This window comes from Heterocephalus glaber, unplaced genomic scaffold (assembly GCF_053883595.1).
Source record: "Heterocephalus glaber isolate CG9 unplaced genomic scaffold, H.glaber_assembly_v1.0 deba00001140, whole genome shotgun sequence".
Classification (NCBI taxonomy): domain Eukaryota; kingdom Metazoa; phylum Chordata; class Mammalia; order Rodentia; family Bathyergidae; genus Heterocephalus; species Heterocephalus glaber.
This window is the reverse complement of record NW_028258200.1, coordinates 350501-365585: the sequence shown is the minus strand read 5'-3', so window position 1 is coordinate 365585 and position 15085 is coordinate 350501. Positions and strand designations below refer to the sequence as shown.

Genomic DNA, 15085 nt, shown 5'->3' with positions numbered 1-15085 from the left:
AGTGCTATTATACAGCTGTGCCTGCCCTTCTCTACACACCATGATTCATTGAAATAGCACTATGAGCAAGTGACCCCGGGAGGGATGGGCTCATGCAGGCTGAGAGCCTGCCACTTGGAAGGGGCCTTCTTCCTGGGGTGTTCAGTGCACCCATCATGCAGAGCCTGGCACTGCTTTTGGGTTTCTTTCTCACATGGGCAGAGTTGCCAAGCCACTCTCAGGATAGATGACCTTGTGACTGATCCCATCTGTCAGGTTTCAGCTCTGTCTGCAGGGGGCTGCTTGGACATGGTCTGGGTAGCTAGTTTTGTCCTTCAGACACTAGAGGCTAGCTGTGGGATTTGCCTTGTTCTTCATCCCTGATCTTTTTTTTTTTTTTTGGTACTGGGGATCAAACTTGGAACCTTGTGCTTGCGAGGCATGTGGCACCTGAGCTTTTCTTATAAGGCTGAAACTTCACCTGTCCCATCTTTCCCACAGTGGATGTTGACGTGGAAGATTATTACCCAGCTTTCCTGGACATGGTGCGGAGCCTGCTTGATGGCAACATAGACTCATCACAGTATGAGGATTCTCTGAGAGAGATGTTCACCATTCATGCCTACATTGCCTTCACCATGGACAAACTGATCCAGAGCATCGTCAGACAGGTGAGGACACAGTGGAGGGTAGTGTTGGTGACAGAAGAACTGGAGCAAAGGCACCATTTCTGTGGGGAAGGGGAAGGTTAAGGTGCAGTGTGACTTCTCCTGTTAACAGAGTGGTCGTTCCGGCCACTGCAGTGGCTCCTCTGCTGCTCAGTGTGCTCTTGAGCTACCGTGAGCCCCCCTCGGGCCCTTGCTTGCTGGCTACCTGTAGAAAGCACCCTGCCCTCCTGGCACCTACCTAGCCCATCCCATAGCTTGTCTGTGAGGAGCAGGCATTGCCTCATCTTCTCTATAGATGCTCATGATTCTGTGTAAATGCATCACTGAAAATTTGAAGTTCTTTTTACTAGGGAAGGTTTTCGTGTAAGTTTTCATCTTTTACAGTACTTTGCTTACCTCACGTATCTGAGGTTCCCTCTTGAGTTAGGTTTGCAGTTAGGTTTGGTGTTTTGTTCCTGGGTATCTTCTAAACATGTGATTCTTTACAACAATGATGTCTTTATAACAAATAGCTTAAAACAGACTGCTATGATTTCTATTCCTTAGCCTTGAGTTCTGATCTTAGAATCTATGAGTACATAAATTTTTTTTTTTTTTTTTTGGTACCAGGGATCAAACTCTGGTCCTTGCGCTTGCAAGGCAGGCAGTGGCACCACTGAGCTAAATCCACGGCCTATGAATACATAATTTTGATAAAATAAAAACACAACAAAAAATACTTTTTTTTTTTTTGAAGACTTTATTTATTGAGGGCAAGAAGATGCAAACAATATAAAAATCAAAAGCTTATCTAGCATTTAACTAACTTTCCTTTCTCTGCTTGTCCAATGAGAGCTGGATGTTATTTGTATATTTTCTAAGGGTCCTGATCTGCTCATGAAATCTTTATACATGGGGAAACTGAGGGGCAGATTCCGTAAGTGGCCCTTTGGGAGAACTCTCATCTGGGCAGGAGTAAATGTTAATTCTGCCTACTTCTTTCCCTTCTGTTTCATGTGCACTACAAAATAATCATTGCACACAATGGTGAGGCATGCGATTAGTGAAAAGAAGCTCTGGAAGCCCACTTTGCCGTCTTGGCACTGGTCCAGGTCTTTCATGATTTTGTCCACAGCCAGAGGATCTTTTTGATTTTCTAAAAACCCAGGGAACTCCTTTTCCATGAGTACTCTTAGGTCCTCCTTCGTTAAGTAGCCTTTGTCCCCGGCAAATTTGTGAAATGTAAACATCATGGTTTCCATGGCGTGTTCCATTTGGGATGGCATTTTGGTGAAGTCTGTCGAAACCGGGGATCTCGGGCTGCGGGTGGCAGTGGGGAGTGCACCAAAAAATAAATTCTTAAATAAATTCTTGGGCTGGGGATTTAGCTCAGTGGTTTTGCCGCCTGCTACGCAAGCTCAAAAACCCGAGTTCGATCCCTGGTACCAAAAATAAAAAAAATAAATTCTTGTTCTAGAGGCCACGTAACTGCTGTAGAAGGAAAAAGCTTGTTGTTCAGTTTTCTCTTGAAATAAAATGTTGAATCCTTTGCAAAGTATTAGTACTTTGCCTTGTTTGCGGGGGGGGGTCTTTTTGTTTGGGGCCGTTTTTTGAGTTTAGTTCTCGCTGTGTAGTTCAGGCTGGCCTTGAACTCACTGTGGAGCCAGGCTATCTTCAAACTCATGGTATTCCTCCTGTCTCAGCCTCCCAAGTGTTGGGATTACAGGTGTGTACCACTACACCCATCTTACCTTGTTTTTGGAAGGATGTGTACCTCCCTGCCTGCCCATCCAAGGTTGGAGCAGAGCACTCTAAATAACTGGATCTTAGCTCTTAGAGATCTAGCAATCAGCTTCTTCCTGAAAATCAAAAAAGCTGCTGGACCTTCCCATATGGTGGCCAAAATCATCATACAGACACAGTCACCTCTGCTCACAAGTTCTTGTGAGGGGGTGGGGTACTTGGGATCAAACTCAGGACCTTGTACTTGTGAGGCTGTCGTAGCACCACTGAGCTAAATCTCCAGCCCCTGCTCACAATTTCTGAGAGAGAAATCCTGTTAATTCTCTAATTTTATTTTTTTATTTTATTTTTTTTCTGGTACCAGGGATTGAACTCAGGACCTTGCACTTGGCCAGGCAGGTGAGGTACCACTGAGCTATAACCCCAGCCCCAATCCTCTAATTTTATATAAAATGCTGATTCCATTTACCCTGTGCTGCTGTTTCTGCTTATGAGTTTGGTATCGGTACAACCAAGAATAAAGTCTTTCATTCCACCAGTATAAACACTTTTTAAAAAGCTAATAAAACCGGGCCGGGGATTTAGCTCAGTGATGCCACAGCCTGCCTTGCAAGCCCAAGGTCCTGAGTTTGATCCTCGGTACCAAAAAAAAAAAAAAGCTAATAAAACCAGTAGGTTTTTATTTTTATTATTTACTTTTTATAAGCCTGGGTTAGTTTTTGAAACAATAGGCACAATTAGTCCTTTTACTAGAAGCTTCTGGTTGTGGTCTTGAGTCAGTAACGCGTACTCTCAATCACTTGGTTGGGGGGGTGGCTACCAGGGATTCAACTCAGGACCCTGTGCTTTTGAGGCAGGTGCAGTGCCACAGAGCTAAATCCCTGATCCTCAATCACTTTTTTATGGAAAAGGTTTTCTCATCACTTCTCGGTCTTTTGGCTAAAGATCAAGTGTGTAAAAGGTTTTCTCCACAATACCCTAGGTCAGTGAGTTTTGTGACAAGATCTTGCTGTGCAGTTCAGGCTGGCCTTGAAATTACTGCAATCCTCCTGCTTCAGCCTCCTAAATGCTGGGATCACAGGTGTGTAGCACCACACCTGGTACAGAATACTCCAGATCAGTGAGTTTAGAGACAAGTTCAAGCTTCTCATCTTAATTCCTCAATTGGAAGCATCTCTTCTTTCACTCTTCATCACTTGGTGTTTCCCTTAGTTCACTGATAACTGGAAATAGAGCTATGTTTCACAGTCAAGGCTGGGGATTTAGCATGCCTCTCAAGTGGAGGGTCCTGAGTTCAATCCCTGGTACCAAAAAAAAAAAAAAGAGGTCAGTCGAGCCATACATACTTATCCAACCTTTTCTAGGCTTGCTGGAGAGGAATTCATTGTATCAATAGGCAGTTGTACAGACACTAAGTACAGAACTCAGAGGATGGCTGTACCATGTAAGGGCTGGACAGGGCTTCCTTCTCTTCTGCCACCCCTTCTTGCTGTCCATCTGCTCCATTCTTGTGCTCCTTGCAGCTGGACAGTCACCATGTGCTCCAGGCTTCTCCAGTCCTCTGGTAAGTGGTTTGCCAAGACAGTGCCTCTGGCCCCAGCGGTATCCAGCTTGTCCATACAGATGTTCCTCTGGGAAAGAAATCTGCCAAACATTCTTGGTGTCGTTTCACATTACCATGAGAGAGAATCTGACCAGCCTTTGAAGTGGGAGAGCTGCTGCATGTTTCTGGATTTGTAGTTCCACTCTTAGAAAAGATTTAAGGAAAGGCCAGTTAGCCAGAAAGTGGATGTGGATAGAGCGTGGATGTAGGTAGGGAGTAAGTAACACAGCCTACTTTGATAAGAGTACAGATCAGGAGAAGCATCTATGTGATAGATAGCATGCTTCAGATATCCTTTTTCATCCAGCTTTCTTTCTTGTTTACTGTATTCTACATCATCATCTCACAATAAGCATTATTTTAATGGTGGTATCTAAATCCCTTATAGGCTGATTTTAATTCACGTAACAGTTTGCAATAGTTGGAGTTACTGCCCTTTCTACTATCCTCAAATTACTCACCCTTCTGACTTGCCCTCTGTGCAGTTAGCTACATACATACTTGTGTGTTGTGTGTGTGTGTGTGTGTGTGTGTTTGTTTTATTTTTTTGTATGGGGGATAGAACTCTAGTCCTTGCACTTGCGCAAAAGATGGCGAAACCACTCAGCTAATTCCCCGGCCCTATATATATATGAAATTTAATACTGTCTAATGTTTTAAAACTAATTAGTAACACTTCTTTAAAAAGTACCTTAAAAATAGAGTGAGTGGCTTAGGGGAGTTAGCTCAGTGGTACCACGTCTGCCTCACAAGCACAAGGTCCTGAGTTCGATCCCTGATATAAAAAAAAAAAAAGAGTGGCTTAGTGGTTATGAGAATTTCAAAGTAAAATAGATGGATTGATACTAAAATTAACATTTTGTTTTCTTCTCATCTATTTTTCACTTCTACTTGATGAGTAAAGTTTCCCTTGAGAATTTTTATTTCAAAATAGAAATAGTGGGCTGATAACTAGTGGAAAGTGCGTGCCTAACATGTGTAAGGCCCTGAGTTTGATCCCCAGCACGAAAAAGAATGCAAAACATGTGCAATTTAAGTACTACTACTTGCTATCAAATGTAGAAATTTTAATGGTGTGTCTGGTAAGAATACTGGCTCAGGGAGCATAGCTGTGAATCCCAACTCTGCTCTTTCAGCTGAATATCCTGGCAGTTAATTCAGTCACTATTTCCTAAATACCCACTGAGCTTCAGGTTTTACATGAGGGCTGGGAGATAAGACATGGGTTTTATTTTCATGGTTCTCTAAGCCTCTTCGTTGTGCTAGCTCACAGTTTTCTCATCTAATATGTACATTTGTCTCATAACAGGGTATCCTCTTTACAGCCTGCTTCCCAGGGAGTTGTAAAGGTCAAATAAGAATATGTGTGAAAGCAAATTGTAAATCATTTTAAAATGCCATAAAAGATAAACCATGGAAAAAGTTTTAAAGATCCTTAGAGTTTATTTTACTTTTTTGGTGCTGGTGATCAAACCCGGGGCCCTGAACATGCTAGGCAAGTGCTCTACTACTGAGGTACGCCCCTGCCCTGGTGTTACGATTTAAGTCTAAAATGTCCCCCAGAAGTCTCATCTGTTCAGAGGTGAGGCTTTTGAAAAGTGAGTGGATTATGGGGGTGCTATACTCATCAGTGGATTCATCTGTTGATGGGTTCAATAGCTAAATGTGCTGTTAGGAGGTGGAGCCTGGCCGGAAGTGGATTACTCGGGGTGTGACCTAGAAGGGTGTATTCTTGTTCCCGGCTCCTTCCTTCTCTCTCTCTCTGCTTCCTGGCTGCCATGGATTGTGCAACTTTCCGCTACCATGCTCTTCTGCCATGCTGTTTCTGCATTGGAGCCAGCCAACTATGGACTGAACTCACTGACACTGTGAGCCAAAATAAACCTCTCCTTTAAGTTGTAAGTGTTGGGTATTTTGTCCCAGTGAAGGGAAAGTGACTAATAAACCTGGTTTTGCTTTTAAATAGATATGCAAGTTTTACTCATGAAGCACTGGATACGGTTGAAGACTTTGACATGGTTATTTTCCAAGATTATAATACAGTGCTTTTGTGTTACTAATTTCTAAAAATTACCTTGCTTTTTGAGTTGAGTGACTGGAAGACAGGGAGAAGTGTTTTCTTGTTCACTGAGGGCTTGCCTTTGCTTGGTTTCAGCTGCAGCATATTGTCAGTGATGAGATCTGTGTGCAGGTGACTGACCTTTACCTGGCAGAGATCAACAATGGAGCTACTGGTGGCCAGCTGAACACACAGACTTCAAGGAGCCTCCTGGAGTCCACATATCAGCGGAAGGCGGAGCAGCTCATGTCAGATGAGAACTGCTTTAAGGTGAAACTGCTTATGTGACATAGGACCTTACTCATGAGGGTGAAAGCCTTAGTTAGGACTCTAGCAAAAGTCAAAGCTGTGTATTTTGACAAGTGGTGCCAGTGCCAGAACTCCTAAGAGTTCTGATGGGCTTGTCAGAGGAAACACAAAGAACATGGAGAAGTGGAAGTAGCTGCCTCCTCTGGATGGTCTACTTTGGTACTTTCCTGTGTTCTAAAATTAAATGTTACGTTTACTTTTTTTTTTTTCTGTTTTTTCTCTGAACTTTTATCAGAGTGTTTATGTATGAAATCTGTGGTCATTATTTAAAAAAAAAAAAATAGAATAACCCAAAAAAGTTACTTATAATTTTTCCCAGAAATAATCACTGATGACGTTTCTGAACTTTGGTTGTGATTTGTTTGTTTGTTTGTTTGTTTGTTTTTAGTACCGGGGATTGAACTCAGGTCCTTGTGCTTAGATTGTTTCCAGATTTTCACCATTACAGTGGCTAATTATAAAAGCAAATAATTGGAAAAAACCATCATGTCCAACCCACTATGGAAATTGGTTAATTTGCAGCCTATTGTGAATATTGGATAGCACATTTTGTAATTCTTAAAATTAATTATATGGGGGCTGGGGAATTTAGCTCAGTGACGTCACCACCTGCCTCGAAAGTGCAAGGTCCCGAGTTCGATTGCTGGTACCAAAAAAAAAATTAATTATAAAGAGGTACGGTGGTACATGCCTAAATCCCAGCACTCTGGGAGGCTGAGGCAGGAAGATTCCAAGTTTGAGCTCAGCCTAAGTAATTTAATGACTTAGACTCTGTCCCAAAAATTTTTTTTTTTTTTTTTTTTTGGTACTGGGGATCGAACTCGGGACCTTGCACTTGTGAGGCAGGTGCCGGAACCACTGAGCTAAATCCCTGGCCCTCTGTCCCAAAATTTAAAAAGGGCTGGGAATGTTACTCAGTTCGAAGGTCCTGAGTTCAATCCCTACAACTATGAAGGCCTCCCCTATTCTGTTTTGGAAGTGGCTATATACATTAAGTTTTTAATTTTACTAGTAGCCAGGTGTGGTGGTGCATGCCTGTAATCCCAGCATTTGGGAGGCTGAGGCAGGAGGATTGCTGTGAGTTTAAGGCCAGCCTGAACTACACAGCAAGACCCTGTCTCAAAAACAAACCCCCAAAAAACAGATAAATAAATAAAAATTTACTAACAGATGAGAATTTTTCAAGCTTCTAAAAAGGAGTACTGAGAGCCAGACTTGATCTGGCATGTGTGCTTGCTGACCAGTGATGTGGTCTTGCAAAATCAGAACACTGTGCAGTGTTTCCTCACATCAACTAAAGAAGAAAATAATGATTCTCAGGTTTCCGCCCAGGTCCTTCTCCATGTGACTGGCATTTGTCTTCTGTGCAGTAAACTGTGAGGCTAGCCAGGGCCTGGAGGCTCCAGGGGCTCAGAAGACCAGAGCTTTGCGCCAGTCACCACTCATCACTGCTCTACCTAGAACATGGCTTGTATTTGCTTCTATTGCATATTGCTGTTACATAATGAATTTTTTTTAACTGCACAAATGATATTAGCAGAAGTTAGAATTTCAAGAACTTCAGGCCCCAGACCCACGCCGCAGAGGGTGCTTCTTTCCACACCTTTATTAAATGTAAAACCTCTCTAGCATTTACAAAAAAAAAAAAAGAACTTCAAATACATTTTGTATCATTATCACTAAACACTATTTAGAAAAACACTAGGCTTATTAACATGTTTGTATTGATTCATAGAAGTGGGATTATCAGTTGAAAGGGCATCTATCATTCTAATGAACAATAAAATTTAAAAAATGTTTTTTTGTTTTTTACCATTCTGGGGACTAAACCCAGAGCCTCCAGCATGCTAGGCAAGCGTTATACCTCTGAGCTACTTCCCCAGACCAAAGTATTTGTTTTTTTGAGACAGGGTCTCTCTTTGCAGTTCAGGCTGACCTTGAACTCACTATGTAGCCCAGGCTAGCCTGGAACTTGTGATGATCCTCATGCCTCTGCCTCCCAAGTGCTGGTATTACAGGCATGAGCCACTACACCCAGCACAGTGTTTATTTTTTAAAGTACTCTTATTGACACTTAAGTTTAGTTTAAGAAGTACGTATTTCATTTTACTGTTAGCAAGATTGGATTTTTTTTTTTTTTTTTTTTTTTTTTTTTTGGTACCGGGGATCAAACTCGGGTCCTTGTACTTTCGAGGCACCCGGCAGAACCACTGAGCTAAATCCCCGCCCCTGGAATTTTACTTTTATCACTAGTCTCCCAGTCTTTTGAGGATCTTTCTCATCTCTTCAGTTGGAGTGAAAAAAAATTTTTTCTTTTCGGTACCAAGGATTGAACTCAGGACCTTGCTCTTGCAAGGCAGACAGTGGCACCACTAAACTAAATCCTAGCCCTGGAGTAAAATGTTATAACTTTATTGCCTCCCTATCTCCCATAGCTTGAGAAACTAGGTCAGTGGTGGCGAACCTGTGGCACGTGTGCTGCAGCCAGCTGTTTATCATTGAAAGCTCTAAAAGGTTTGCCATCACTGAGCTAGGTTATAACTTTGGAAATGTTGTTTGTTTACACTCTGGCTTGTTACTTGCAGCTTATGTTTATTCAGAGCCAAGGCCAAGTTCAGCTAACCATTGAGCTTCTGGACACAGAAGAGGAGAACTCAGATGACCCTGTGGAAGCAGAGGTAAGGGCAAGTTTCCTGTGTGGTGCAGAGCCAGTGAGCTGGTCCTGAGAGTCTGCCTAGTACTCCATCTTAAAGAAGACCCAGCTCTTAGGCCTGTTTGAAGGGTCAGGGACTTAACATGTAGGTTATCAGCCATGTCTTTGACTAAAGGGAAGGGCTGCCAGGGTGTGGATCTCCCTTGAGGAAATCTCAATGGCTGGCAGCTTTACTGTCTTTTTCCTTTAGTGTAAGAAACAAATGAGCCATTTTTGGCCATATCATTGTAATTCTGTGTCTTGTTCACTTTTTATGGGGCTGAATGAAGACAGGAGTTCTCTCAGCCCAAAGCAGACAGTGGTGATTAGCAATAGTTTGTCTGGCAGGTGATGTAAGCAGGAAGCACAAGCCATGTGTATGAGGCTGGGGCATAAATAAGGAAAACTGTTTGATGTGAATATTGGCTTTTGTTGCCAAATCTTTCCTTCTCCCTCCTTCCCATTCTTTCTTCCTCCCCTCCTACCTCCCTCCATCTTCAAGAGATACCAGAAGTCCAAATTTTCATGTGGAAGTTAGTCATTTTTTAGACATTTATTTCTATACATTTAGTTCTTTTTTTGTACCATGGCTCGAACTCAGTAGCTTGTGCTTGTGAGGCAGGCACGGTGCTGCTGAGCTAAATCCCTGCCTATATACATTTTGTTCTTTAACAGAACCCTCTATGGGAAAATAAAACTTGCCAGTTTTACCCATTTATCATTTCTGATAAATTAAGCATCCAGAAAAACTTGGTATCTTGCTGGCTAACAGAAATTTAAAATCTGTGTTTTAATACCAATAACAAGCATGTCAGTAGGGAAAAAATAATGATCTTTATAGACTTTGGACATTTTAGTCATAGTATTTACTAGACTGATGAGGGTGTTGTTCTGTTTTTATTACCTTTTCCATTTCCAATTTTATTTCCTCCTCCAGCGCTGGTCAGACTATGTGGAACGCTACATGAATTCCGACACTACCTCCCCTGAGCTACGTGAGCATCTGGCTCAGAAACCAGTGTTTCTCCCGAGGTGAGTGCACTGGGTCATGCACTGCCACACACACTCATGCATGGCTGAAGAGTAGAGAGTCAGTGATTCGAAAGTTCTTTTAGTTCTCATGATTTCCACTCATTTGTTCTGCCTGCCAAAGATGCTGGGTTCCAGGTTTGTGTGGGTGTTACAACTTGTGCTTTCTGGATAGTGCCCCCTCATCAGGCAGGGGAGAGTTACAGTGCACCCCCAGGAACTTGGCTGCATTGGGCAGACATGCTGCAGTCTCCAGGCTTAGTGATACACTGAAAGAATTAGCAAGGTTTAGCACATAGTCATACTTATAACGAGGATTCACTGCAAGAAGGAAATAAAAGCAAATCAGTAAAGAGAAAAGGTGCCTGAGGCAGAGTCCTCTCCCTGTGGAGTCACACAAGTCGTATGTGAAATACTGTGTACCAAGGAAGTTCTCTTGAGGACACGCTGTCAGGAATTTTCTTTTTCTTTTTTGTTTGGTACCAGAAATCGAACTCAGGTCCTTGCACTTTCGAGGCAGGCGCCGCGCCGGAACCACTGAGCTAAATCCCCGGCCCTAGTCAGGAGTTTTCATTGAATATTAGTCATGTAGGCACCCTCTTTCTGGCATGAACCAAAATTCCAGACTCAGAAGAACAGCAGATTTTTAGCATAAACCAGATAGTTTGTATAAACAGTTTAGTATAATGAGTCACTTACATGATTTGGGGAATGATGGAAAGTCCCTTAAAATCTAAGATCCCCCCCACTCTAGCCAGGAGCCAAACTTCTAAGCAGGACTTCTAAAAGCCAGCAGTCTTAGGGCTGCTATAAGTAACTCTGTTCTACACAAAATTTTTAATTTCCCCTATAAACAAACAAAAACTCACCTCATCCTCTGAGTATGAAAACAATTTCAGGCTGGGGATTTAGCTCAGTGGTTCCAGCGCCTGCCTCGAAAGTGTAAGGTCCCGAGTTCGATCCCCAGTACCAAAACAGAAAAGAAACAGTTTCATAAGTAGAAAATAGAGTGACTTTCTTCCAAAATCTTGGAATTGAAATTGCATGTCTTAGATTCTATTTTTTTTGGTAATGGGGATCGAACTTGGAGTCTTTGCGTTTTCGAGGCGGGTGGCGGAACCACTGAGCTAAATCCCCGGCCCTTTACATTCAAAAAAGGTGTTCTTTGTGTATGACTACACTGAGACCTCATGAGACCATGAACCAGGAACAGCAGAGAGGGCCCTGGCCATTGTTTGCTCCTTGATTCATGCAGCAGGTTTCGTGTTCCAGGTTCCTCTCAACCATAAACATTTTAATAGATTTACACTCTGTGGTAGAGTTTATGGGGACAGGACATGGAAATGAATAGAACTTTCACCCCAGAACTTTGGTTCCTTTCTCCCGTCCCCTTTCTCATCCTTTTTCCTCTCTCTTACATAAAATCAGCTTTATTTTTAATCATTTAACACTTGTACAATATTCAGCTTTAGGAGATTTTGAGATGCTTTATATTAAAACTGTTTCCCTTTAGTCAGGTTTGGAAATGGAATCTGAGCCAGCAGATATTGTCACATTACTGAGCTACTTGGAAGTAGAATCCTAAAACTGGACTCCCAACTTCACCTGTGCCTCACAATGCAAGGCAATATGTTCATTCATTTTAGTATCATACAAGTGTAAAGACTACTGAACCTGAACTGCTAACTTTAGGCAACTATCACTTAAACATTTCAGGATTTAAAAATTGGCTATTTATACAGTGAATGATAAAATCAACTGATCAGTGGTCCAGTAGCGAATATGTAATAGTCAGTTAACAAATGGGGCTGACCACACATTTTTTTCTATGTAACACCCCCCACTCCCTGCCAAATAAAAGCAAATTAATTCAAACTATATATGTTAACCATATTTAGTAGTTAATGCTTCCATCTGAAATCAATATTTTATTTTATTTTTTTGGTACTGGGGATTGAACTCAGGACCTTGCGCTTGCAAGGCAGGCGGTGGAACCACTGAGCTAAATCCCCAGCCCAGAAATCAATATTTTATTCAGATATGGTGGCTCATACCTGTAATCCCAGTACTCAGGAGGCTGAGGCAGGAGGATCACTGTGAGTTCAAGGCCAGCCTAAATTACAGAGAAAGACCCTGTCTCAAAAAATAAGTAAGTGGTTTCGCCACCTGCTGTGTAAGCACAAGGACCCGAGTTTGATCCCCGGTATCAAAAAAAAAAGTAAGAAATCAATAAATGGAACCCATTAATACCCCCTAGAACATGAGTTTTTTCCACTGAAGTTTAAGAATTAACCAGGTGACATTCAGATTTAAACAAGTGTTAGAATTAACTGTGCTCAATGTCTTTAACAGTTGTGTACTCCAGACTAATACTGAGCAGAGTTTTTTTTCAAACATGAACTACATGTAAAATCTAAAAAGATATAACATTTTCTCATTTAAAAGACATGTATTATAAGTATAAATAGATTAACTCAACTCTATCCTCTTACACACAAAATTAGAATAAACACACAAGAATCAGATCTTTGGTTTACAGTTTTTCCAGTTTGTCTTTTTTTTGGAGACAGGTCATGCTTTAGTTCAGGCTGGCCCTGAACTCACTATGTAGCCCAGGATAGCCTGGAACTCACGGTGATCCTCCTGCCTCTGCCTCCCAAGTGCTGGGTTCAGGTGTGCATCACCACACCCAGCTATCTGTCTTATAGCTAACATTTTCAGTCTTTTTCACCTTCTCATACTCTTAGGGCTTGAGCATCCCAAAGAACTTTTGTTTATGGACATTATACTGGTAATACTTGGCATATTGGAAATCACAATGGAAAAGTGTTTAAAATGTTTATTTTTAAAATAACAGTACTGCTGGGGATTTAGCTCAGTGGTTCCACTGCCTGCCTCGCAAGCACAAGGACCCGAGTTTGATTCCCTGTACCAATTAATTAATTAATTAATTAATTAATAATAAATACTGCCAGGTGTAGTGGCGCATGCCTGTAATCCCAGCACTTGGCAGGCTGCAGCAGGAGGATCGCTGTGAGTTTAAGGCTAGCCTGGGCTACATAATGAGTTAAGACCAGTCTCAACTACATAGTGAAACCCTGTCTCAAAAACAGTAAATAAATAAAAATACTAGACTATGTTCTCATAAATACTTTTCTTTTTTTGGTACCAGGGATCAAACTCAGAACCTTGTGCTTGCAAGGCAGACTGGTGCCTCAGAGCTAAATCCCCAGCCTTTCATAAATACTTTTTAATGAAAAGCTAATTCAAATCAAAAAATTAGTGAAAAGTGACATTGTTCTCCATTTTGCAAATCTGTTTAGTGTTTGCCTTAATAGAAGTGCTAGTTCTTATATTTGCTCTGCATTCAATCTGCTGCATTGTGGTTGAAATAAGTAAAGAAAATCTCATCATACTCAAATGTGTAGCTGGAGAAAAATATTTTCCTGTCCTTTGAGAAACTGAATAGTCTGATGACAAAACTCTACAAGGGTGGTTTCTTAAAGATTAGTTACAATATCACATACTAATGAGCTTGCTATATGCCATTAGGTGAAAATTGGTTTATCTTGGGCTTTGAATTGATCCTTTTTTCATTCATGATTGGTTATTTGAAGTTACTCATTAATTTGGGCACAGTATACTAAGTAGATATGTGTTTCACACTGCCCCTCCCCATCTCACACGGTTAAACACTGATTTCATCAGGCACATCATTTAGTATTGGAGAACTGTTAGGCTTATGGTTGCTGCCATCACATTTTTACCAAAATGCATAGTTTTGCTTGAAAATTCAAACCCTGTTATTGGCAACAAGTATGTTCAGTGGTTTTCTTTCAAGTGACAGGCCCCCTCATTCTTTTTTTTTTTTGGTACCAGGGATCGAACTTGGGTCCTTGGCGCTGGTGGAACCACTGAGTTAAATCCCCGGCTCTGGCCCCTCGTTCATTTTTTGAGAATGCCAAGTACCCAGGATGACTTAAGTTTACTTAATTGTTCTTTCAGATAAAAATGATGATTCATCTGCAATTCAAGCACTTGGCTTCAAGAATCCTATTGTACTTTAATACACAGGGTGCTTTATGTGTAGTTTCCATTTTATCACACAGCATATTAAAAATATGAAAACCAAACGGTAGTAGGATTTCAGTTAAAATGTTACTCTTTGATCAAGGACATTCTTAAGCAAAACTGGCTTTTTCACTTACATTTTTACATTGTCAGTGCAAATACCAGCACAGTGAAAAGTGCAAATGTTTTAGTATCATTATGAAAATAGGTTTATTTCTTGGACCTTCTTGGAATGGACTTGGAGCTCTCCAAGGGCCCTTGGACTTAAGAATTGCAGTCATACAGAAATCGTGTGTGCAGAGGTATTTGCTGAAGTAAGTTTCAGTAGCAAAGGATGAAAAGCAATATAATTGTGTAGCTGATAACCTCTCTACATCAGTTGCTGGAGAGTATTAGGCTCCAAATACTACCCTCTCCCCTCCTGTATCCATTGATGTGAATTATTTTTCTTGTGCAATAATTAGATACTGTCTTTAGGAGAATTTTTAAAATAGGCTTTCGAATAATTTTCTGTGTTATGTGGTTTAGATGTGGAACCCCAATTGATAGGGGCTGTTAAGAAATGTAACCACTTAGCCGGGGATTTAGCTCAGTGGTTTTGCCACCTGCTGCACAAGCGCAAGGACCCAAGTTCGATCCCTGGTACCAAAAAAAAAGAAAGAAAGAAATGTAACCACTTAGGCCCCGTTGCTCTGCAACAATTAAAGAGAATGAAACAAATTTATGTAGAGAATTGAAAAAAAAAAAAATGACAGTAAGTAGAAAGTTGACAATAAAATACATAGTATGATCCTGTTTTGTCATTTAAAAAATCGAGTCCCGAAGCAGAACTATAGTGGATAAATTCATACACAGAAGCCTAGAAGTTTAAAGTCAACACTGTTAATAGTGGCTGCTGCTGTTGCCAAAGCCAAATGGCATTTAAAGAATTGGAGGTAGGGAAGGGTTGAGGA

General features: G+C 41.3%; 1 protein-coding gene and 1 pseudogene across 4 annotated transcripts in view; one reads left to right on the top strand and one right to left on the bottom strand.

Moving 5' to 3' along the window:
* The window catches only part of Sin3a (SIN3 transcription regulator family member A), a 79259-nt gene that overhangs the window by 60046 nt on the left and 4128 nt on the right, over nucleotides 1-15085 (top strand). For all 4 annotated transcript variants that reach the window (XM_087210248.1, XM_087210247.1, XM_087210245.1 and 1 more), the window contains 4 exons: nucleotides 481-650; nucleotides 6128-6301; nucleotides 8926-9018; nucleotides 9970-10064. In XM_087210248.1, coding sequence (XP_087066374.1) covers nucleotides 481-650; nucleotides 6128-6301; nucleotides 8926-9018; nucleotides 9970-10064 — 532 coding nt within the window. The remainder of the gene's footprint in view (nucleotides 1-480; nucleotides 651-6127; nucleotides 6302-8925; nucleotides 9019-9969; nucleotides 10065-15085) is intronic.
* On the bottom strand, nucleotides 1604-1951 carry LOC101718011 (protein S100-A10 pseudogene; annotated as a pseudogene).